At 39.0% G+C, this 23752-nt stretch overlaps 1 protein-coding gene across 6 annotated transcripts in view; it reads left to right on the top strand.

Annotated features, from left to right (window-relative positions):
* TET1 (tet methylcytosine dioxygenase 1) overlaps positions 1 to 23752 on the top strand; it is an 80564-nt gene that overhangs the window by 23533 nt on the left and 33279 nt on the right. For all 6 annotated transcript variants that reach the window (XM_055719603.1, XM_005433445.4, XM_055719602.1 and 3 more), the window contains 3 exons: positions 9649 to 12181; positions 13441 to 13531; positions 14163 to 14256. In XM_055719603.1, coding sequence (XP_055575578.1) covers positions 9649 to 12181; positions 13441 to 13531; positions 14163 to 14256 — 2718 coding nt within the window. The remainder of the gene's footprint in view (positions 1 to 9648; positions 12182 to 13440; positions 13532 to 14162; positions 14257 to 23752) is intronic.

Below are 23752 nucleotides of genomic sequence, written 5' to 3'. Positions count from 1 at the left end.
TAATAGCACACTTGCACATGCAGCCTTTCCAGCATTTCAGGTGAATGCACTCGTGAGCATATGAAGAAGCACTTCCATATTTTGTTTGTACAGCACTGCTAAGACTACTCATGTATGTAGACATTTCGTGAATGGAGTCCTGACAAAGAAGGCCTTTGTAAGTGGTCTGTAAATTATTAATCTTACTCTAGTAATTTTCTAATCCTTAATTGTTCCAGCCAGTTTCTGGGGGGAGGTCGAAGCTTGTCCCTTGTGGACTTTTTCCTGTGGTGCAGAACGAGCTGGACAGGATGCAGAGATGCTCTCCTTCCCTTGCTGCCCCCCTCCGCTGCTCCCTCTGCCATCCACCTCCTTGTCAGGACTGATTGCTCCGCTGCCCTGCTACTCTTTGTCCCCACAACCCAAGTCCTCAGAATGCTGAGGGAAGAAAGGGACACTGTCCTTTGAGAGGAGGCAGGGAGGAGTAAGGTTTTGTGTTTTAACTCATTTGTTGCTGTAGCGGAGCAGTTGTGAGGATAGTGTGACTTCTCAGGAATGGTGGAGGCAGAGGCACAGTGTGGCTGGCAAGTGGTGAGTCAGGCCAGGCTGACCTAGTGATTACAGTGGTTTTGGAGGGTTTTTACACATTTTGAATCACTACTTATTTGTAGATCTTGACTGTCACTTATGTGTGTTAGTGCAGTGCTGGGTCTTCCACTTTAGTGGGTTCAGAGGCGGAGCTTCTTAAAAAGGTAGAAAGTGTGATTAAAAAAATGTCGTAAAGTAACAGTAACATGGTTTGTGGGAAGAAAGGAAAATGTACCTGTGTAGATGAAGGTCAGTTGAATAGGAACGTTGAAAACATTGTTTAGATGTTCTTAATTAAGTTACGGCATTACAAAATAAATGTTGGTTTCCTATTCCAGATATGTTGTTCTGTTGATGTTATTTGTAGTCACTACTGAATTTTGAGCATTATTGAATACTTGTAGATGCTGTATATAACGCAGGCATTGAAATAATTGAGATGGCTTTGCAAATCCCAGAGATCTGTTGTCAGTTTGCTGTTTGTCTATACGTTTATAGACACTAATACCTAGAAAGTGCTTTGAAAATGGGCGCTAGTTGTTTAGACTCTGATACCATGTTGCTAAGCAAGTCTGTTGTTTTTAGTAACTGATGTAGGAGAAAACAAGTGAGAAATCCCAAACTTTCTTGAGCACAGCAGATTTTCACTTCTGTGACCTGTTTTTTCTTTGTGATGTTACACTAAAATTTTTGTGTTTAGTGTTACTAAATATAGTATTGTATATGTACAGTATGTAGATCTAAATATGTAGAGTATGGCAGATACTACTGCAGCAAACTTTCCCGTTGACATTAGTAGGAGCCTTGCCTATGGAGAGACCAAAAGGTTTAATTCCTACTAAAATAAATTCCTAATTACAGGATTTCATCTGGGAGGTAAGAAGAATCCCTTCATTCTTGTAAAGGTGTTTCCTTTTTAAATGTCAAATAGATGAAACTTAGCCAATATCAAGAAAAAAGGAAACTGGAATTACATGTAGGGAAATAACAGTAGTCACTTGTCATTAACTTACGTAAAATTAGTATGTAGAATATATTTGGCTGTCCTTGTTGTCCTAATAGCTTTAATATTAAGCCTTTTAGGATATTAGTATTATTCAAGGCTGACTTAAAATAGAGTGGTTTGTGTCTTGATGCTTGACTGTGAATTTCTTTCTTGGTGTTTTGTTGGTGTTGTCTGGTATTGTAATATTATTCATTGATGCTGTGTAATAAAACTGAGCTCTGTTTAATTTTCTTAAAGATTTTGCTGAACTTGTGAGTAACAGGAAAAATTTCTGTGTACTTTATGTAAAGAATGTAAAGCATTTACCTCTGTGACAGATGATCACTGCCTGAATTCTGCAATGCCGACACCACTGTTGCAGTGCTGCTCCAGAACAACGTTGCTATTATTTCAGTATGTGCGTGAAAGTTGGTATTCCTGTACAGAGAAAGTGGAAGTTAGATACAGCGTAAATTCCATTTTGAGCTTTATTTAAAACCATAGTTGTACTAGCTCTGCCTGAGACAGAAGAGAAGCATCGTTTGCCATTTTTTAGGCTTTTTTCATTATGAGAATAACCAAAAAATAGACACAAAATCTGGAATAGTGCTGCAGCTGGGTAGTTTGGTGGCTAAGTGATCAGCATGACTATTTTTCTTTCTTTTATCTGAATTACCATTAGCTGTTCTTCTGACATATTTGTCACCGACTTTTCTATTGCTAAAGAGTATTATTCCTTTTAGTCTTGTGATGTCCCATCCGATTTAAAACCAGGCTAGGGTGTAGCCATAATATAGATTTTTAAATTTGGAGCAAACCTGTGTGTGAACTCATTGCAATGTGTATTTGGGACCTGTGCTGATACTTCAGAGTGAGGGGAAAACAATGCGTGTGTGTGAGGGCTGGCCGGCATTGTTAACTTAAGGTGTTGTATGTCCTTGGCAGATCTGGTCTGAGAGCAGCTACCAGCTTGTAGCAACTTTAAATAATATGATTGGTTGTACAACAGATGGTTAGGCACTTAAATTGGGTTCTAGATTAAGGAGCTACCTATCTTCCTGGTTACGTTATAGGAAGTAGAATGTTTTATTACCTTACCTTAGTGGTTCAGATCCTTTACTGAACTGTAACTGAAAGAAAATAATTAACTTGTATCAGTTTGGTTCACATATGGTAAACCTAGGCAAGATCGTTGTGATCACTTGTTCTTGTGCTGAGAAGTTGGGTTGTAAGACTGTATCAAATTTATTTGGGTTAAGCATTCTTTTAAAAATGGCACAAAGAACTTGAATTTGAAAATTCCCATGGGTGAAGAGTGCATCAAAACACCTAACGAGATGCCTAAAAGATTCTTTACCTTTTTTCTGTCCCTCTGCAAAAATGTGTGCCAGCGTTCAAGGCCCAGACTTCTCTGGCCTTAACTTAAAGTCATTGACTCTTGTTATAGTTTTGTCTGCTACAACAAGGAGTCTTCTGTTATCAGCTCTCTTTTCCACATAGACTTAGCTGCAGTTTGTGGCTTTTCAATTTTCTTTTCCTTTGGTAAATTGCAGAGTGAGTAGAATGAACTTGAGGCTTTCACTTCAAGATGTTCCAATTCTTTGCTGTTCTCATGGTCCTCCAAGCCCTCTCCAGCATATCAATGTCTTGCTTGAATTGGGTATGCCAGAACTGGATGCTTTATCCCACTTTTAGTTATTTATTACTTATTACATATTTATATATAGCAGGTGCAAAAGTGCTAAGTACAGGATAGAAAGTAACCTGTCTTTTCCTAATTATGTTGTTATTTACACATCCAAGAATCTCACTAACCCTTTTGGCCATGAAGTTGCAGCAGGAGTTTCTATAGTTCCTGCATTTTGTAAATATAGTCCCATGTCTCTGTTGCTAGATACACAACTTCACCTTTAGCTGTACTGAACTGTGTGCGTGCAGCTGGCTTGCCAGTTAATTTAGGAAGCGTCATGTCTGATCTTTTAATTATTTGATATTTTTTTATCAGTATCAATTTCACTGTTTTTCCAGATTATTGCTAAAAATGTTATCTATAGCTGTGATGTGTTCCCTGAAGACCCTGTTATGAACACTGCGATGATTCTCCACTTACAGTTAAGGGGCAGGCAGTACTTTCTTAATGCTGTGGTGATGGTTTCATAAATGAGTAGACCGCAAGAGACATCAGCTAGCATGGATAAAATTGGAGACTGAATTTCTTTCATCTCTGCTTTTGAGCTAGAGCACATTAGGGGAAGGTTGTATTAGGGAATACATATTGCTGCTGATTATATCGTTTTTCTTTTGTGGCTTCATTGAGTGCTATATTTTCCAGAGCTGCCAGTGTCTCTTTGAGTGCTCGATTTCAATGTTGAAGACAAATGATGAGTAATTCAAAACACCAGTAAAAAACAAACCAAACAAAACCCACCAAGCCTGAAGCCTTGTTTGTGTTTCCTTCTGTGGCAGAAAAAATACTGTAATGTTTGGGGTTTTTTTCTTTCTTAACATATCCACTTCTTGGGTGCCTGTGTAGGAGAATGGGGTTTCCTGCACTCTGAATTTTTTTTCTTGCTCCTGTTTGTAGCTTTTACAACCTAGAGCTTCAGAGGTGACAGAAACAATAATTTGAGTTCGTGGCTGAGAGCCACTATTTCCAAGTAGTAATCCAATAGATGCATTTCTCTGGGGCCAGCATTTGAAGCCTTTAGAGCCAGAAGCAGTATCCTGTAGGGTTTTACTTTGTTGGTAAGTGCATCCTTTAGGGTCTGATACTGTAGATCTTCTTTGTAAGTGGTCTCACTGAAGTTGTTACACAACATGGGCAGGAGGACTGTCATAATGGTGTAAGAGAGAAAATGAAGACAACAAGATGTAAAGACTTTAAGGCAATAATGTACTAATTCCTTATGGAAAGACAAGATAAGGAACTTTGCTGGTGGGGAAGCTGCCTGGTGTTTGAAAACCATTGCAAAGAGGATACAGGTGTAGATAAAATGGAGATGAAACTGAGGAGGAGAGAGTTAAGCTGTAGCTTGGAGAATGTTCTTTGCCATTGTGGTTATGGATATAAAAAAAATGCACTATCAACTAGAGCAGACTTTCCAGCTGATCTAAGATCCAGTTTGAAATGGTACCTGCTGTGGTACTGAAGTTGGTGGCTTTGGGTGAATTTTGATATTCAGGGGCATGGGAATTGGGAGTGAGGGGGATCCCTCCAGGAAAGCCTGGATGTCCTGCCCCGGGTCAGGTTGCTTTCTCAGATTTGCAGAATCTCTTGTTCCCTGAGATTCCGTGTAAACCAGCCTGTCTGCTAAAACTTGTCTGTATCATTTTGCCAAGAGTAGAGGTTGTTCCCTTTGATTGCAGTAGCTTCTAAATATTACCTGTCCTGTCCCTCAGTGCCATCTATGAACATTATTCTCTTGAGGAACAAAACATCTTGTATATGAAGGCTGTGTTACGTTAATAAAGGGTCCAAATGTGTTTCTTTGCACAAAGACCTATAGAAAATGTGCCTTACCTGAGCCTCTGTAGAAGTGTGCTGTACTAAGAGACTGTTTCATGTCCATGGTTGTTAAAAAAAGTGTGGTGTTAATTGCTTTATGTTTCTGGTGAGAGTCATGGGAATGTGCCCCAGTTTGCAGCTTGGCCCCTACTCAGCTGCTCGCTCTCTGCTGGTAGCCTGCTTGGAAACCCTGCTCGGGCTGCAGCCTTGGGCAGCAACTTACAGCACATTGCTGTTGTCTGCATTATGGTATTCAAACATGAACCAGTGTGGTCCTAAATAGTTTATCCTTAAGTGTATTATTGTGTCTGCATTTATTTTGGAATGCAAAAAAACTTGGCTGTATTTAGAAGGTGGCCTATACCTTCCACAGCTTTCCACCTTACTTTTGTCTCAGTACTAAGCAGTGCATGGGTTTCTACACAGCACTCAGCATAAGCAACTGTTTCTCCACATCTGTGCTGTTTGTTTCCCTATCCCCTCTCCTGTCCATATCTTATCTCCTTATCCTTGTATGTTGGTCCTGTACAGTGCAAGTCTTGCATTCCACTGAACGTCCTGGGGAGCAAACACTAGAAAGTAGGAATAAATTGTATAGGAGTCAATTGCTGCTGGTCAGCTGGCTGGTGCTTTCTTACCTCTTGAAGCAGTGACATCTGACAGTTGGACCATGAGTAAAACAGTCTGTTCAAATGTTAGATGAGGTATGTTTGGGTGTTCTTCCAAACAGTTTTTCTGAAAGAAAACTTCTGTTGTGGTATTTGAGCTCTGAGGAGCTGCCAGCTCTGTGCCAACGTGGAAGGGCATGTGGGGCTGGCTACGTGGCTGCAGACACTGCATCAGGATCCAAACTTACCCATTGTACTGTAATGGAAGAGAGATGCAAAGTGTAAGCACTGCTCACCCTCTTGTCCTTTTATGTTGATGAATGTTGTGACCTTGGAAGAACTGCCTTTCGGTTCATCCTGGTTATTGGCACAAGCTAGGAGGTGCAAGTATTTTTTAATTTGTTGGGTATTGTATTCTCATGGGGACCTGGCTCTCACAGGGAGGGCTAGTTAGGGGGACTTGGCATTGGTGATCATCTAACTTGTCATGACTTGCTCGTAGAGCCATTTTATCAGTACTTGATCAGGTCATCATCTGTTATTTTTGGTTTATGGGAGTAATTGTTTCTGGTTGTGTCCTTTAGTACAATATGTGTTGTTACAACCTGTAGAGGTTTGAAATGAGGCATAAACTGATAGCCTTCTCTCTGTTGTACAGATGATGTGGAAATGTCTTTAGTGTAGCTTTAGTATTGTATTTTGATTGTGAATTGGTGAACTCTGCACTGCCTCAGAGGTATCTTGTGTTAAAGGTTAATATTCTGACCCTTTTCAGAATGGTGAAGTGATTTGCTGTAACTGCCTTTCCATGTGTGCTGGAAGCATTACCTCACAGAGTGAGTTTGTGTTTGTGTGTGTATATCAGAGATAATGTCTGGTTGAAGTTTAATACAGCAATGACTACAGCAGACTGTACTCTGTGGTTCCTGTCCTAATAGCACTAACTACTGCAGACAGAGTCTGAGCTTGAGCATGACTTATTAGTGGTTTATGTTTCCAGATAGAGTAGTGCTCTCCTTAATGAGGAAGAGGGGAAATTACTTTTATTGATCTGGTTTACTCTTCAGCTTTTCATTACACTTGTGTAAAAGATTTAGAATTCAATCGGATCAGACTTACGTGCTTAACTTCCATGAATTTTGAGACTGTTGCTTGGAATTGTGGTATCTTTGTCTGTAGTTTTCACTACAGTTTTTTTTGAGTCCTGATGCAGAACTTGAAGATAGATTGCTCCTAGGTTATTTAGCTGCGAAAGGTTTCTGCTGAGCTATTGCTTTTGGTCTGCCAGGCTTACATTGAGGAGAGGAATCAAATGGGCTCTGCCCCTGGTAGTTTGCCTGCATTTCTTTTTATATTGGGAGACAATAACTTCACATGGGAAGTCTGGTAAGAGAGGAAAGAAAAAGGTATTTTTTAGGATTCGTTGCAGTTCAGTAACAAGAGAAAAAAGCAACATAGTGCTCACAAGGAAGAGAGTATGATTTTTTAAAAAAAAATCCAGTTCCATGATAATATTTATTCTTTGTGTGGAAAAATATGAACCAAATCATGCCAATGATATGATTCATCTGGTTCTTTTTTCTTTCTCATTGCATGTGGGCAGCTTTCAGTAATGTTAGTGGAAATTATGATGTATGAGGAATAATTTTATTTAAAAAGTAATCCCACTTTACTGCTGGAATCATTGGGGTCTTACGGGGACACAGCACTGCACCTGTGCACTACTAGCAGATTAGGGAATATTCTGAGTATTTTTGAGCATAGCAGTGCTTTTTGATCAGATGAAAGTATTTTATTGAGGAACAATACAGTTGAGAGAAGTGTGATGACATTTTTGCACTTCTAGTGCTGTCAGTGGACTCTGTGTCAGTCTAATCTCAGCTGATCATGGATGAACCCTCCTCCTTTCCCTCATCTTTCATTGCTCTCAATTTACCAGACTTAGATTTTTTTTTTTACTTTTTTGTTAATGTAGTGAGTGATACCCTCTAAAAATGAAGGTAATACAAAAACACGTGTTGTGTTGAAAATGTATAAATGCTGGGGAATTATTTTAATCTGTTTGCTTCTATCTCATCAGCCTCCTAATTATCTAATTAAATTACTGATAACACTTTTACATGGTGGGGACAAATTTTGGACTGATGGAGATCTTAGATATACTTTTGCTGAAGAAAACCCCAGCAATTTCATATCCCTAGTTCTTTCTGAAGTTAACGTAACTGAAATTCAGCTTTTGCACAAATACAGAATTGTGGGTTTTTACTTTTCCGTGGTGGACCCTTAAAACATTTTCTGGTATGGTTGCAGAGGCCTATGTAATGCATTTACCCCTGCTAACAATAAAGCTGCTTAACCACTTTTGTGGAGCTCTTAGAAATTGCTCAGTGATCCCCTGGGTCTGTGCATCATTGATTGAAAATCATCAGGATCCAGAGGAGTTCAGGCTGGTAGACCGTTAGTCAGCATCTCTGTGTAATGAAGAAGCATTATATAAGGTGTCCTTACTGTAATTTTCATAGCTTTGACTTAGCTGCATAGGTGCTGGACATGTTTTTACATACCATTTCCATGAGGATTTAAGATGCCTGTCATAATATCTAGGGTATGCTATGGATTCCCAGTTTTAAGTTTTTTATCAGTTGGGAATCAGTTGTGAGGTGAACACTGGGCTCCAGATGGAGCTGGGTCCATATGCCTTGTTTTGCCTGGAGGTTCCTGGCAATTCCATCTTGATAGTTATGATTAATCATAAATCTACTTTGCATTTGTTATTTTCTCAGAGAAGTCCATGCACTTTAGTTGGTATTGCCACAAAACCATGTCTGATTTAACTGAATGCTTTATATTAAACTGAACTGCTAAGAAGTACTGTGTTGAGTTATGATTAATTAACCAGTTGTGTTGCATACATCTGATTTGAAAAGCAGTACTGGTTTTCTTGTTAAATAGGGCTTAAGGCTACAGGTTATTTAAATAATTATTAGATGTTACAATAATATTAAGTACCAGCACTGTTTATTGTGACTGAAAATTTTTAAAAAGACAATTTAATATAAATATATAATAAATATAACATAATAAAAATTATTACTTTTTCCTTTGCTGTCTCTGTTTGAATTCCTGCCTTGTTTTTTAAACTTGAATTGCGTAACTCCTTACTTCATAATACTATCTTAAGGCCCATATACTTATTATTTCTAGGACACAATATTCTGACTCTACTGCTTCAACCACACAATTGTATAACACCAGTGAAGATAAAGAATATATTTAATCAAATATTAGAATTTAGAGTTTATTAAAATACTGTTAAAGGATAGCTTACGTGAGAGACTGTTCAGAAACCTGGAAGTTACCATCTGAATACAGATGCTAAACACAGTATTTACAGGGTAACTTTCAAGTGAGCTAATGTTACTTGGCTTACTATCCAGCTTAGCTTTTGTGATTTTTTTAAGGACTTGAAACTAAGCTTGAAAACCAGCCATTCTTGCTAGGGTGTCCAGCCAAGTGTATCAGTTTATTGGTTTAGCCAAATTGGTATAATTATACCAAATCACTACTACACTTTCTGTGGTACAAGCCTTTAGTTTTCAGTCCTGCTTTGAACTCAAGGGAGGCTTTCATCTGCTTATGGAAATTCATTAAAAATTGAATCCTTAGATGTGATTCTAAATGCTAACATCCTTTATCTGTTCCTTCATTTCTTTACTCTACCACCACCACCACCACATGCACACGCTTTCTTCATCTGCCCCCTCCAACAGTGGGGGGAAAATGGCTATAAATATGGATAGGGTCTTTAGGCTTCAGGGTTTTTTAATGACTTCCTGGGTTTTTTTTCCCCCCAGTGTCTGTGCTTAATGAGGATATTCCTCATTTGTGTCAAAGTAGGGTTTAATTGCTGTAAATCTTATGCTTCTTATTTTTAATGCTTTTGAACAGCTGTTACATCAAATTTTTGTATTATTATTTTATAGGCAAATTTAGAAAACAAACCAGTAAATGGCCGCAGACCAGAACTCATGGAATGCAGTATATGTGGTCATGGTGAAAAATACAGGGTGAAAGCAAACCAAACAGTACCCATTGAAAATGTGCAGTGTAAGGAGAAAGAAAGAATGACAGGCTTAGAAGCAGAGAAGTGGGCACATAACGAGAAGCCATCTTTTGGTGTCCATGTCAACGGAGATATCCATGGAACTGTGACAGGCAGCGAACACTTGAAAAATGCTGAAGACAGTGAAAGAGCAGTCTCTCCCAGTCCATTAGCTGAGCCAAAAAAATCATTTGCACAGACCATCAAAAATGGCATAAAAACTCTACATTATTCACCACCGCCAGCAGTTGCTTCACTGAAAAAAGTATCTGTAGAGGAAAGGACGGATTTGACAAACAACTCTCATGTGCAATGGATGAAGGGTAGCAATCTGAATAACTTAGTAAACACTCTGACAACTGGTGTTGGCTGTGTTCACCCAGAAAAACAAGGAAATGTTTTAATGAAAGAGGAAAACTGCACTTGTAGTCTCTTTGAGGGTTCTGGTAAGTCTGGTTTGCAGACGGGTTCCGCTTTGGATCTGCAAGAAAGCTTGTGTTGTCCTCCACTGCCTGAAGAGGAAGTACATGTAGGGAAGGACGGCTTTAAAGTACCTAATGCAGAGACACAGCATGAGGATTCTTCACTCCAGCCGACTTTCTTGTCCCTGATTAAAACCAGAAATTTAACTGTAGAGCAGGTTGTAGCTATTGAAGCTTTAACACAGTTATCAGAAGCCCCTTTAGAAACAACTTCACCAGCTAAAACTGAAAGTACTGAATATACAGAAAAGACAACTTCGAACTTCCTCCATAGTTATAAAAGGGATATCTCATCCTCCTTCACATCTTCTGCATTAAAAGAAATCAAAGACACTTACTTACAGAATGAGCAACAGCTCTTGGCTCACTGTGCTCACTCGCAGAAGCAGCTCCCTAATAAGGCAGTGTTATACAATGGCCAAAGTTCAGTCCCTGAATTGCATGATAAACCTGCCAGTCTGGCTGGTGAGATGTATAAATTACAGTTATCCTCAAGAGATACCAAAACTTTATCTGACTTAACATCTAATGCAAAATCATTTTCAGGATATACTACCAAGAAAAATTACGCTCATCATCCAGTCACCCTTGCACAGTATTGCAATGCTTCACGTAATGTTCAGCAAACAAGTAACAACTTGGAAACTCTTGGTCAGTTAGAGCAAAAGCCAACCTCTAATGATTTGAACTTGGAAACTAGTTCTTTGATTAAAGAAGGAGGAATTCACAGCCAGGATGAAGAGGATGTAGCTACACAACTAACTCAACTTGCGGCGCTAATTGAGTCAAACCAGACTAATCCAGAGCAGAAAAATGACATAAAGACATCGCTGCTTAATCTAATATCACACGAGAGGCAGCCAAAATACAACCAAGATGCGTTGCAGAAAAAAGAATCAGTGTTTTTTAGGCATAATTATAGTTCCTTACTGTTAAAGCAAAAACAACCAACAAATAAAAAAGGAAATGCTGTACCATGGAAACCAAGACACAAAAAGAAGCCTCAAGAAGCACGCTATCAACAAAATAATCAAAGCCAGCTAGAGCTGTTGTCATGTCAGCATAGCGAGTTACAGGACATTTGGATATCATCAAAACTACACAAGCTTGGTCAAACCATGCCACAGGACTCCAGAATAGCTCCGTCTGAAAAAAAATCTCCAAGAACCAAAGTACAGAGAGCACTGAATCAAAATACTTTAGCATCACAAGAGAAAACTAGATTATTTCTCCCGCAAACACAGATAAAATTCCATAGATGTTTACCTGAGGTACTGCAAGAGAAAAAAAAAGACAGATTGTTTGGCTGTGACGTCATGAATGAGCAAATCAAAACTGCAGGTTCCGGTGACCCACTTGGCATTGACCCACTGAAAAATGAGGTTGTTGCATGTAACCAACATGGTGACCTGTCCTCCCGTAACCCTCTGGCCATTTCACAATTGAAAACTGCATCCTTATTGAACAGACCAAGTGAAAACCTACCGATGTTTACAGAAAAATGTAATTCTCAGGTACAGCAAACAGCGAATGTCAGTCAGACGCATCCTTTGCCTCAAACTTGTAATCAGTCTAACCTGAGAGCTAACGAAATGCATAGTGAAGACAAAACTTATGTTCAGCACGGTGCTGTAGAACAAGTAGATCTGAAGTCACCGGTGCTGCCTGTTCCCTGTGGTGGGGCCCAGGTACCAGGTTCTGCTGAAGCTCTCAGGAATATGGAGTGTGCGGGCGAAGTGACCGTTCTGACGTCAACCAGTTTGGGTACTGACCGCCCACAGAGCACAGGCGACTCAGGATGTTCTCCAGCAAAAAACACGCTCAGCAGTTTCCTTGAATCACCTATGAAGTTTCTTGATACCCCTACAAAAAATTTAATAGATACACCTACAAAAAAAGGACAATCTGAATTGCCAACTTGTGACTGTGTTGGTAAGTCTTTTTTGCTAACTTTTGCCTGTGCCTTTCAGATGTAGGTGTGTTCATGTATTTTCTCTAATGTGAGGAAGTTGTACTTGACAGTTACTCAGCTGTTGCAAAAGGACCAGTGTTTCGTCATTAGGAAATAGGAAGAAGAAGAAATTTTTTTCCCCCTTCCTGTAACTTTTGCCTGGGGTTCTTTGGGCCTGCGAAGCACAGCAGAATTGAGTATTTTTGGTATTGCAACTGGCAGGTTTAAATTCTCTGCTTAAATTTAAACCCAGGAGGAAAAGGAGTTTTTCTATTTGTTGTTTTGTCATTGCTGACTTGTGTTGCATGTGAATCTACTTGCAGTGTATCAGCTTCTGATTTTTATGGTCTAGAACTAGTTTTTGCCAGATGGGCTGGGCAAACATTTCCCAGTATCTTGTAATTGTTGCGTAAATGCTGTTAAATAAGCAGCAGGGCATAGCTGTGGACAATCTTGTTACTGTCACAGTCCTGATGACTGATGTCAGTTTGCCTTAAGAGTCTGTGCCAAAGTCTACTAGATGCCTCTTGTAGAGGAGAGGAGAGGTAAGGTGGAGTTCACGTGAGGCCACACATGTAATAATTTGCATTGTCAGGCTCAATGTCAGGCCTCAGTATTGAGGGTTTTGCAAATACAGCTTGATTGGTGGTGTTAGACATGCTGTGTTTTCCAACTATCAAAGCGCACAGATGGAAAAACAAGTCAGAAGCTTAACAACAAATTGTACACAGGCAGATTGTTTCATCTTTGCTTTAATGTTCTGAATCAACAGAGTGCTAGTTAAGAGGCTTGGATTATGTTTTCTGTTCAGTAGTATATGAGTATCAGTTAATTATTTCTCCCCTCTCCCCCCTCCCCCCCCCCCCTTGCAATTCTCCTTTGTCTGAAAGAAATTAATGTTTTCCTACCAACAAGGATATTGGGAAGCTTATTTAGTCAATACATGCCAGCTCCTGTAATGAAAATTTGTAAAGAATGCAAAATGTTACTATAATTAGGAATACTTTATAACATAAAGAAAAAATACTAGCAGATTAATAGGAGGAAACAAGCATAAAATAATTTTGATGCCTCTGAGGAGAAAAATCTGCCATATTCTTTATTCATTACATTTCAGGGACAAATGTTCTGTATTGTAATTTATTTTGGAAGATGTTTCTGTAAACCATTTCTAAGCTTACTTGTAATGGTGTAAATAAATTTCATATGTGCCAACTTAGTTTTCTCAACCTGCTTACAGAGCAAATTATAGAGAAAGATGAAGGCCCATATTACACACACCTTGGGACAGGACCAAGTGTTGCTGCTGTGAGAGAAATAATGGAGAACAGGTGAGGAAAATTCAGCATTTAATGCTCGCAGTATTTCTGACTGCCTAAACAGGAAAGAAGAAGAGCTATGAGGAATCAGGTTCTATGTTTTAGCTTTCTTTTTCTGAACTTCTTGCAGTACTCATTTGTTAAATGTTTTCCTGTTCAGATGTGCATGAGGTGAGCGTTCGTATTTCAGTTCCAAACTCATCTGTCTTTTCTGAGCTCTTGCAACTTTAGGGTTAAATTTCAAATGCAGTGTGCTTTCAGGTGCCATTGAAATAAATAAGAATGACAGAGGTTAGCAGCTGGTAGAATTAGTTTTTCTAGTGCCCTACATGCGAAGAAGCTGTGGCAAACTGAACAGAAAGGTCGCGTTAGTGGTTAAGCGCACTAAGACTTATATGCAGATAACATTTCTTCCCCAGACAATGTTTCCTCAGTGGCAGAAGCTTGTTATCAGAAGAGAGATGTTGAATATCACTCTTGCAAATAGGCTTTTAAATTTAAGTATTTTTTGACATTATAAATACTTTGGTTTTCTAACATTCTCAGTAAAGCTAAGTTTGTTATTCTTGTTTTATTGAAAATGTTTCCTGTTTTAAACTGATCTACAGTAGTTTGTTTTACTCATAAACTTTTTTTAATACAGGTATGGAGCAAAAGGAAGCGCTGTAAGAATAGAGGTAGTGGTTTATACAGGAAAAGAAGGAAAAAGCTCTCAGGGGTGTCCAATTGCAAAGTGGGTAAGTTTTTATGTTACAGCAGTAAAATAATTTTGTGTGGCTTTTAAATATCAAGTGATATGTAGTCCTTGAGCTTAAATATATTCTGATCTTTATTGAAGATTTCATTCTTCATTTAATTGATCTACAGTCTGTGTAAATGATGAAGCTAAAGAAAACAATTTACTTATTTCTTTATTTAAAATGTGGTGCTGTGTGTTATGTAGTGGTTTGAATGAGTGTGAGAGGTGCTTAAGAGAGGTAGCAGATGATGAAATTAAGGGTAAGAAGACCCTGACAACGACCAAAAGTTGGAGTCTATAGTGAAATATGTTATTGGAAAGTGTGAAAGAGAGAAAAGAAGGGATGCTTGCTTGGGAGAGTTGGAAAACTATCCAGTAACATTTTTTTAGTTTATGAACACCTGAAGAAAAGAGAGTATGATGGATGAGGAAGTTCAATCTCATATGCCATGGAGTTCATCACTATTTTTGAGAAACTGAAGTCAGTATTTGGAAATGTAAATGTTATGGTGATAGTTTTCACCAAAATCTTGTCTCACATTGCTTCATAGGAGCCAGGAAATGAGGTAACAGACACAAGCTCCAGGAGAGAGCTTGGCAAGAATTGATTGTCCTTAATCTTTGCTGAAACCACCGAGGGAGGTAACTAGTAGACTGGAAATCTTGTAACTGAGTTTTGGAAAAAACAAATTAACCTGGTTGTTAAAAGAAAAAAATGTTATTGATGTATTTAGGAATTTCAGACTTGATTGAAAAAAGGATGACGGTAACTGTACAGTTGGTAGACTGACATTTGTGATTACATGACAAAAATAGGGTTATTACATATTATGTGTGAATGGTATCGCATGCTAAATATTTACTGCTCGTGTTTGGAACAGTCAAAGTGTGTTTTCCATACTAGATACGTAAACTATTGTTCAGAAAGGAATCCATATGTGCATGTTGCTTTAGATAATATTTAGTAACAAATCAGCATCCAGGAAAAAAAGATGGTAAAACTAATTTCATAAACAACTGACCCCAAAAGAAAGGAGTGATTTTTATTTTTTTTTTTTCAGTATTTCAACTAAATAAAACACTCAGTTTTAACAGAGGACAGGAGTTAAAAATCTTACCTCAGAAATACTTGTGAGCCTTTGAAAGGAAGAAGGCATTTAAAACTAACTCTTAAACTTGATTTTTCTGTTGCCAGTATCAACATACTGTCCTTTATGTAAAGCAGAAATGATAGATTTTATTGTATATCTGCATGGCTGTAGGTGTCCGACGTGTGTACATCATGACAGTCAGAAAGCACTCGGATGCATACAGTAAAGGCTGTGTTAAGGTATAGGGACCTGCTCTCCAGTTAGGTAGATTTTGACATTTCTGTATGTAAAGTGTCAGCGAGAGTAAGCTTTAATGTTCATTTAACTGAAGTTCCAATCTTGTTTTATGCAGCAGTGCCTTTTTGTGTGTGCAAGTTCAGACCTAAAGAGGTGAATGTTTTTCCAAGTCTGCTGTTACTGTGTGACTGTTCAGTACAAGAGAGGGAAGGAAATCACTGAAATCTCTGTAGAACTGTTTCATCCTGTGCAAAATCCACATTTTGTGGAAAAAGTTTGCTGTGCTCTCTGATAATTGTAGTCACAAGGTTCTGTCAGCTGCACAGAGACTTTCACTTACTCATTTACAATGTACTTTGGGACAGAGTAATTTCTGCTTTGCAGATGGACAAGCTATTGCCCTTAGGGCTCCTGAGACTTGCTGGTGAGAGGACCACGATGAAGCTTTGCTGAAGTAAATATGATTAAAAAAAATTGAATATATCTGTTGATCTCCCAGTTAATTTTCCCTATTTCTACTAGATAATTTTGTCTTACTGGTTCATTAGAAACATTTTAAGATTAAAAGAAGCTTTCTAAGATACCTTACTAACATTCTTCTGTTAGTGACTGCATTTCATAATACTGATTCCCTCCTAAACTGGTTTTGCTTAAGTGGCTCCAGATATGTGTCTGGTGTGTTAAACACTTACTGAAACAGACTCCCCGAAAGGAGCTGATGTTTTCTTCCTTATATTTCAGATTATCACAAACTAGCAGAATCTTTTCTCTATCACTTTTCTTTTGAGAAGAAATGAGTATCTGTCTTTCCTGTATTTTTTTCATGTATTATATTTCAGGGTGATACTTTGTCCCTCTGGATGTGGACAAGAATGCTCCTATTAGTTAAACCTAAATACTATTAGTAAATACTACCTAGGGTTTGAGACCTTGTGGTAGCTGTATGTGTAAGCATTAGACCGACACCCACGTGAACTAAACTGTGCAGTGAAGATGGGCTTGCTATTGTTTTCACTACATGCCGTGGCAAGGCGACTGCTTGACCTCTTGACTTTTTTTACATCGAATTGTATAGTCTCATTTTTGTGTCAAAACAGAATTAATAGTTTTGCCAGAGATTTCAAATGTGTGGATATCTGTGTAGGTGATAGCTGTATGATTAGAAAATAACTTCCCATTCTGTGACATCTGTCAGGATAAACGTACTCTTTTCTGTTTGGATTTCTTTTGCTTTTTTGATTTGCCCAAGTCATACTTCATAATAAGTTAAAGAAAAAAACCCTTTGAAGTACTGAAATTACTGGCCTGTCATTCTTAGTAACCCATTCATATAATAAAAAGTTTCATGTTACTGGGAATCCCCTATAACCAGCCAGGGATAAGTGACTTGACACGTGTTGGTCCCATGGTTGTGGGGTGGTTGTTGGTTTTTTTCCTTTTCTTGGTATGTCTGGTGGTAAATTACAGTTACCTCGACTGATGTGAAATGGTTTATGAATTTGTTAGTTGTTTGTGAGTAACTCCTGTAGGCTTTGCCCTGCTGCACTGAAGTCAAAGATACATGTCACTGACCTCAGAGGGGGTCAGCTGCAGGTCTTAATGTTTTCTTGATTAAACCCATTTCCTGTGGGTTCCTTCTGCTTTCAGTGGACATTGGCTTGGATCAGCTAAGCTATCATTGCTATCTGTCGTCTTTATTCAGAGTTGCAATATAATTTTTAAGGCTCCAGCTCTGAATAAAGACAAGAGATAAGAAGCAATTAAAAACGGCCGGGTCAGGTTGGAGGTTTTTCTTGCCAATATCCCATCTCCGGCACTGACCGATGGCATAAAGGTATAAGAGCAGGGCAGCTGCCTCCCAGAAGATTCACTTGGTTTCCAGTAATTCACAGCTCTGTGGTTCCCTGAGCTGGAGACAGTGACTTTGTGTTCAGTTGCCTTTCATAAATGTTGCCATCTGTGTTTTTCCTTTTCCTTCCTGTTCTCTTATGCTAGGAGTTAAAATGCTGGTGTAATGTTTTCAGCCTTGTGCTCTATTCTCGGTAATTCCTAGCAGTTGTTTGTGCTATTTCTCTGTTGCAGAGCAGTGATTCGACATTTTCATAGCGCTTTCTATCATTATGCCAGATTCTCATTCCTGCATGGTAATGGCCAGCTCGGAGTCCATCTTTATCTAAAAATAGAATTGTTTTCACCATGTGCATTAAATATGCACATCTACAGTGAAATTTATCTGCCATTTTACTGCCCGCTCAGCAGTATGAGCTCCTCCTTCATTTGTTTGCAGATTGTGCTTGTCTTCACTACTCTGAATTGCTTAGTGTCATCAACAAATGTTGTCATCCTTTTATTTACCCTTAACAAATATGCTGAAGAGCACAGGCTTGAACACAGCTCTACAGAGCTCTCATCGGAGACATACCAGCCTTTGTTTCATGTCTTTTCACCAGTTATTGATGTGTGGTCTTTTGATTTGTCCCAAGACACATTAGGGTTTTTTTAAGAGCCTTTACTAAGGAACCTTACTCAATGGCTTTTGGAAATCTAGAAGGAGCTGCAGTATGACTGAGCTGTGACTTCAGAAAAGTTTATTTTACTTTTCCCTGTGCCTCATAGTTCCCTGTGTGATCATGGCTTTGCCCCACAGAGATACCAGGCTAGTGGGATCACTGAATCAACATATTTCTTCTAGGGTCTTTTTATAAAGTGGTATCCTCTTGGTAATCTTCAGGCCCTTTGATGCTAATGTATTATAAATCAAAACAGTGCACATCGCATTTAATACTTCAGTTGTTTCATCCTTGAGTTGCTTTTGTGGGTATTATTTGAACTTAGCAAATTGCTACTGTTTGGTGGGGGGCATGGTTTTTGGTGGTTTTTTTATTGTTTTGTCCTCTGACCACTTTTGTCAGAGCTTTAACTTCAGGAAAAAAAATCCTTGATCATCCCCTGTGAAGAAGGCTTCTGATATAGGAATCTTCCCAAACCAGTGTTTTTTTCATCTTGAGCCTTATCTTCTCTGATTGCTTCCCCCCACCCCAACCCCCCACCCCCAGCCTTTTATGATCTGTTGACCCTTCAGATTCTGTTAGCCTGCTGGTGGCCTTGATTTGTTTGCAAATACAGTATTATGGGGCTTTTCTATCTTTTGCAAGTAGTTTCTCAAACTTTTTCACTTCTGTACTGTCTGCCTTACTTGGGTTTTATGTTTATAACTTGACAGATCTTTATTAACTTTCCTGTAGTATTACAGTGTTGTTGTATATTAGTAAGATATATAAACAATAAAAAATAGGGATGGATTAAAAATGGGTAAAAAACCTGATTACAAATACTTATAAAATACAGCTAAATTTGAAATTAGTCCTGTACGGACCTGAACCTAATATAAGCCACTGAAATTAATGATTTTTTTTTAAAGTAATGCTTAGATAACCCACTGTTACAACCAAGATTTTATAGATCATTGAACTGATAGAAATTTGTGGCTAAATGCCAAAAACTACAATTTATTGGCTGCTGCATGAGCCTTGATAACAACAGATTCTTCTGCAGATGCAGAGATTATTTTTTTTTTCAGTTTTCTAGTTTAGCTTGACTTGAGTAAGTGACTGAAATTGGAAATTGAAAAAGCAAGAAAACTGAGAAGTTACTCCAGCTTCTAGGCTCTCTACATATAAGTTACTGTTAGTATTAGAAGAGATGTGTAATTTATTAGGGAAAACAAACTGAGAAATGAGCAAGGTACTTTGTGTACCCCACCTGGCAGTGAAATGGTCAGGAGGCCTGGTGCGGCACTGCTGGCTTGGGGGTAGTGAAGCTGTTGTGCTATTTGGAACATGGCAGAGTAGGAAATTTTTGAAATATATTTGAAAAGGGCTTTAAAGCAAATTCTCCTGGACTGACTGTCTTCTGGCCACAGGTTTAAGTAGAATGTGCAGCTCCATTCTGCTTTAAACAGCTTACTGTACTTAAAGCTTTTATTTAATTTATTAAACTGTGTCTATGTTTAAATTATGTTCTCCATAGGAGAATTCTGGAAGGAAATTAATTCTGACACACAAGGAGGGTGGTTGGTGGGAGTTTTGTTCACTTTTTTGGACAATGGTGTATTAGAGCATCACTTTATTGCTATAATCATGTAATACATTCAGTTTGTGTGTGTAGCAGGTACTGTAGCTGTGCAAGCACTATTTTCACCGTTTGCCAGGAGGCACACCTGCTAAGTACAGAATTAGAGGAGTTTATTTTGGGTGAAAATGTTTGTAATGTTATCCAAAGTAAAGCCTTTTTTTGTTAAGTGCTGCAATGCTTTGACAATCAAAATTATCAGGTTCTTTTACATGGTTTCTGAAGTAAATAAAAGTTTCAATATTGTTTAATATGAAGAAGAACTCAAATATTTTAATAGAGTAAACATTAAATGAAAAAGCTATGTTTATCTTAACTAAGTATTACAAAAAGAGCAAGCATTTAAGTTCCTGTTATCATTACTTTAATTAAAAAAATGGGATACCTGAACAGAGAGAGTAGATTCTTATTGTCATCCGTATCATAAGAGGTGCAGTTTACCATTGCCTGAAACATGACAGAAAGGGAATTCTGAGGGAGTCAGGAGGGTAAGAGGATGCTGGGAGTTGAGACTGGAATTTTGTCCTCATTTCTGCAGTGTTGGTTGTGTGATTGTAGAAGAGTCATTTAACCTATATATACTGCAATCTGCACAGTTGTAAACGCTACAATACTGCTCCCAGCAGCAACCTGAAAAAACCCATCTGCAGATAATTGGAGATACCACACTTCACTGATACTCCTGTAAGAACAGCTAAGTAACTTCGTAGTATTGTGATGGACAGTGACTGTTCTGTGCTAACTCTTAATGTAGTCTGCTAGTACTTGAGAAGAGAGAATTTATGGAAGTGGAACTTATTTCCATTTTAATATCTCTTAGACATGCTGAGAATGAGGATATAACATTTTCCAGTAAGAAGAGAGTTTAATGTCGTTTAACGTGTGTGTAGGAGTGAATTAGGAAAAAGGGAGGGCAGACTTGCTTCTGTGGCAGACAAGAATGTTTCTCCTGCTGTTACACAGCATCACCTGGTAGAACAGCAGCAGGTTTTAACAGCACCGAGCTTTCATTTTGCACTGCTGTAGGTTATTATGGAATTGTAGCTTAGCAGAGAATCTTGTCCTGTGTAGAAAAGACTCCATACGTGAACTTTGTGCAGAGGTAAAATCTGCAGGTTGGAAAACCTGGAGCCAGAGTGTCCTGAGCTGCCTATTTCAGGAAATCACAGTGAGCAGTTGAGCTATGTTCTCACTTTAAAATCAGCTACTGATACCCTGTTTTACTGAAGAAATTCAGAATGGACAGGAGGGATTATTGCCGTGGAACCATATGGAGATGAAATAAACCTAAAAAGGACCTTTTTGTTGGTTCCATTATTTTTATTTCACCCAGTAATTTATAGCGGTGCATTTAGCTGGCAATTAAAATTTGCTGGTGGTGTCTGGTTTGTGTCATGTTAACAAAACTATTCTGGTGATCCTAAATTGGAAAGTAATTTCTCATCCATGTGGTAATTCAGCATCTGGTATGCTGAGCTTCTGCAGTCGCCCCTTAGCTACTTGCATAAGTCATGTACGTGCTAATTTAGATAGACTGGCTTATGTTTAAGGATATCAAGTAATTTTTATTCACAGTGTACTTATTCCTTGTTCTAGAGCTCCTGCCAAGGGTTGAGACAGTTGCTTCAACAATCTAAAAGAAATAATTCAAATAAGTAGAACTTCAGCTTTTGGACAGCTGCAGCAGGTTTTATCGATAGCTGTTCAATACACTCAGAAATTGTTTGAAAAAAGTGGGAGACACTGAGGTGACAAACTGCTGACGATACGAAGTTTTTCAGGATAATGAGGAGGGACACATATCATGGAAGAGCAGGAAGGACTTGTGATCCAGAACGAATGGCTGCTAAAGTGATAGATAAAACTCACTTGATAAATACAGTTACACAAAAAGTAGAATGTTCTATATTCATATACAGCGATGGGCACTAGGTTGCGTGTTGCTGCTTGGGATAAACAGTTTGTTATACATCAGCTTCAGTGTTCAGCAGTGGTGAAAACACCGAAAGAAACTGGGGAGAATTACTGGGGAGGAGCAAAGAAAACATAAAACATTAAAAAAACATAATTACACCTGTGTGAGAAAGCATGGTGCACCCCAGTCTTGAACACTGTCCAGTTCTGGTCCCTCAACTCAAAGCACAGCAGAACTAGCAAAGGCAGGTAGAGGTACAGACCCATCGGCCTGGCGCAGAGGGAAGGGGAGAAGGCGCTCTAAAGGCTCTGGTGGCACGGAGAGCTGCATAGCCCCTGTTATTCACAGTCACCCTGTATCAAAACCAGAGCGCACTAGCAGGGGCGAGCTCACCCTGAAGAAAAGGTATCGGTTTTTTCTTTCACACAGTCTGGAACTGAACTTTGCCCAGGAGGGTAGTGGGTGGTAGAATGCTGCAGAGATTTAGAAGTGAGTAGACAGATGCTCAAAAAGCAAATCCTTCAAAAGCTGGGAGAGACCATTATTTTCCAAGCTGCTGGCAGGTGCCTGGAAGGTGCCTTGTGGTTGTTGAGAAGCATCTCCGCATCCAAGGGCCTTTCTTACTCCTCATCCCTAGCAACTGCTGTTAGTCACTCTCAGGATAAGGCTGGACAGTCCGCTCCTGACCTTGTCCTGTTCTTGTATTCTTTAATCTTAGCATGCCTTTCTGTCTCTTCACTGTCCTTGTATGTGAAGGAGTGAAAAAACTAACTTTTCCTCTTGTTTATCCCATAACTTGTTGCTGAATTGCTGGCGCAAATTCTGCTCTGTGGTTCTTCTTCAGTAAATACACTTTAGCTTTTGGCTTATGCTTTCTCTTAAGAAAATTGGGTAAACTTCTACCTTTTGTGGTGTGTAGAAACAGAGGTTTAGCTGTGGTATGTTGCCATAGTCGCTGTTGATTGTATTTCTCTCCTTGCTGGCTGGCTGGCTGGCTCACTTTGAAGGCCTGCTCTTATTCTCACATTCTGCCATTTTCAAATATCTGGGCTACGTAATAAAATTAATTACTTGAACTGCTGCCTTCCTTTAGATGTACACATAAACAGGACACAGAGAGCCATAATAATGCAGAACAGGCATAGTACAGAGTGGTAGGGTGGGTGCCTGACTACAGCACGGGAGGGATGTACACAACTTGGTTTTTGAAAACAGTCAGAATACATCAGCATCCTGCCCAACTCAGCAGCCTGCAAGGATGTATCGTGGTATCGTGTGTCCAAATACGCGTGTGCATAAGACAGCTCTTTGGAAGGAGGAGTGTCCCATTTCAGTTTTTCCTTTTGTCCTAGACATGGTTATGTTAGCAAACAGGTGACGGAATGAGTAGCACATAACATCACACCCCGTTGTTGTGAGTGCAGAACGGGGCCGGTAAATACTGATCAAGCATTGTGGGCGAGTTTGTTAGGTCTGTTGCTTTCCAGAAGTGCTGCATTGCAGCTGAAACGGATGATTCATTGTTCATGTGGGAATCTTTTGATGGATACTTCGTACTGATGACAGCTAGTGCTTGCTCAAACAAGTTCAGGGATAATCTGGCCCTACATACCTGCAGAAAGATGACTATAGAATAGTTTCTGTTGGAAAAAACCTTTACGATCACGGAGTCCAACCATTAACCCAGCACGGCTGAGTCCACCACTAAACCTTTTCCTTAAGCGCCACATCTACACACCTCTTAAATGCCTCCAGGGTTGGTGACTCCTCTGCTTCCCTGGGCAGCCTGTTCCGGTGCTTGACAACACTTTTGGTGAAGAATTTTTCCTAATATCCAATCTAAACCTCCCCTGGCGCAACTTGAGGCCGTTTGCTATTGTCCTATTGCTTGTTACATTCAAGTGTTATACCGACTTATTACAAGTCTGTTTTGTTGATTATTTTTCTATGTGACTCACTAAGAAGTCCACACTTCCACATGGTTAGTTTGTGTGGAAAAGTAATTGCAGGGGAAAATGTTTTTATTCTGCCATTTTAAAAACGGAGCTTTAAAATTCCACCACTTAAATGTTTGATTTTTCATCCCTTTTAAATGTATTAGGGACCAAAATTAAACAAAC

This window comes from Falco cherrug, chromosome 9, assembly GCF_023634085.1.
Source record: "Falco cherrug isolate bFalChe1 chromosome 9, bFalChe1.pri, whole genome shotgun sequence".
NCBI lineage: Eukaryota > Metazoa > Chordata > Aves > Falconiformes > Falconidae > Falco > Falco cherrug.
The sequence above is the reverse complement of the archived record's forward strand: the minus strand, read 5'-3'. Positions and strand labels throughout refer to the sequence as shown.